Raw genomic sequence first — 475 nt, 5'->3', positions numbered from 1 at the left:
GTAACGTTAACAACCTCAATATTTATTGGTTTTAATAGTTCCCCCCCCCCCCCCCCAATTAAGCAAACATGTTCTCATCAGACAAATGAGACTTTAAATGAGAGTTTCTTCAGGTGATCCATGACTTTTACACAGTACTTTTAGCAATTATACTCTTTATACATACATACATAAATACAAAACACAGACATACATAACCCATTCCAGATAATGATTACATATCATAAAATGCCCACAATAGGAAGAAAAAGCCAAACATATGTAGGCAAGTCTCTTGGTCCATTTTCATTCTTCACCCATCGCTGTCTGGATGATCTGGCCTCGCTTGATCTTCACAGCCTCTTCAAATTTATCAATGGCTTGATTACATTTCTTTTTCTAAAATATAAAGAACAAACTTATTTCAGGTTAACATATGATTAGGGAGGGGGTGGGGGGTGTTTAGCAGTTACATGTTTTGGTCATATCTGAAACC

General features: G+C 36.4%; 1 protein-coding gene across 1 annotated transcript in view; it reads right to left on the bottom strand.

The window, feature by feature from the left end:
• Positions 1-285: 285 nt before the first annotated feature.
• birc5a (baculoviral IAP repeat containing 5a) overlaps positions 286-475 on the bottom strand; it is a 3,204-nt gene continuing 3,014 nt past the window's right edge. The window contains exon 4 of the mRNA XM_072667685.1: positions 286-378. Within this exon, the coding sequence (XP_072523786.1) occupies positions 286-378 (93 nt within the window). The remainder of the gene's footprint in view (positions 379-475) is intronic.

Source organism: Salminus brasiliensis, chromosome 22 (genome assembly GCF_030463535.1).
Source record: "Salminus brasiliensis chromosome 22, fSalBra1.hap2, whole genome shotgun sequence".
NCBI lineage: Eukaryota > Metazoa > Chordata > Actinopteri > Characiformes > Bryconidae > Salminus > Salminus brasiliensis.
Note: the sequence above shows the minus strand (reverse complement) of the source record. Positions and strands in the feature narration are given on the sequence as shown.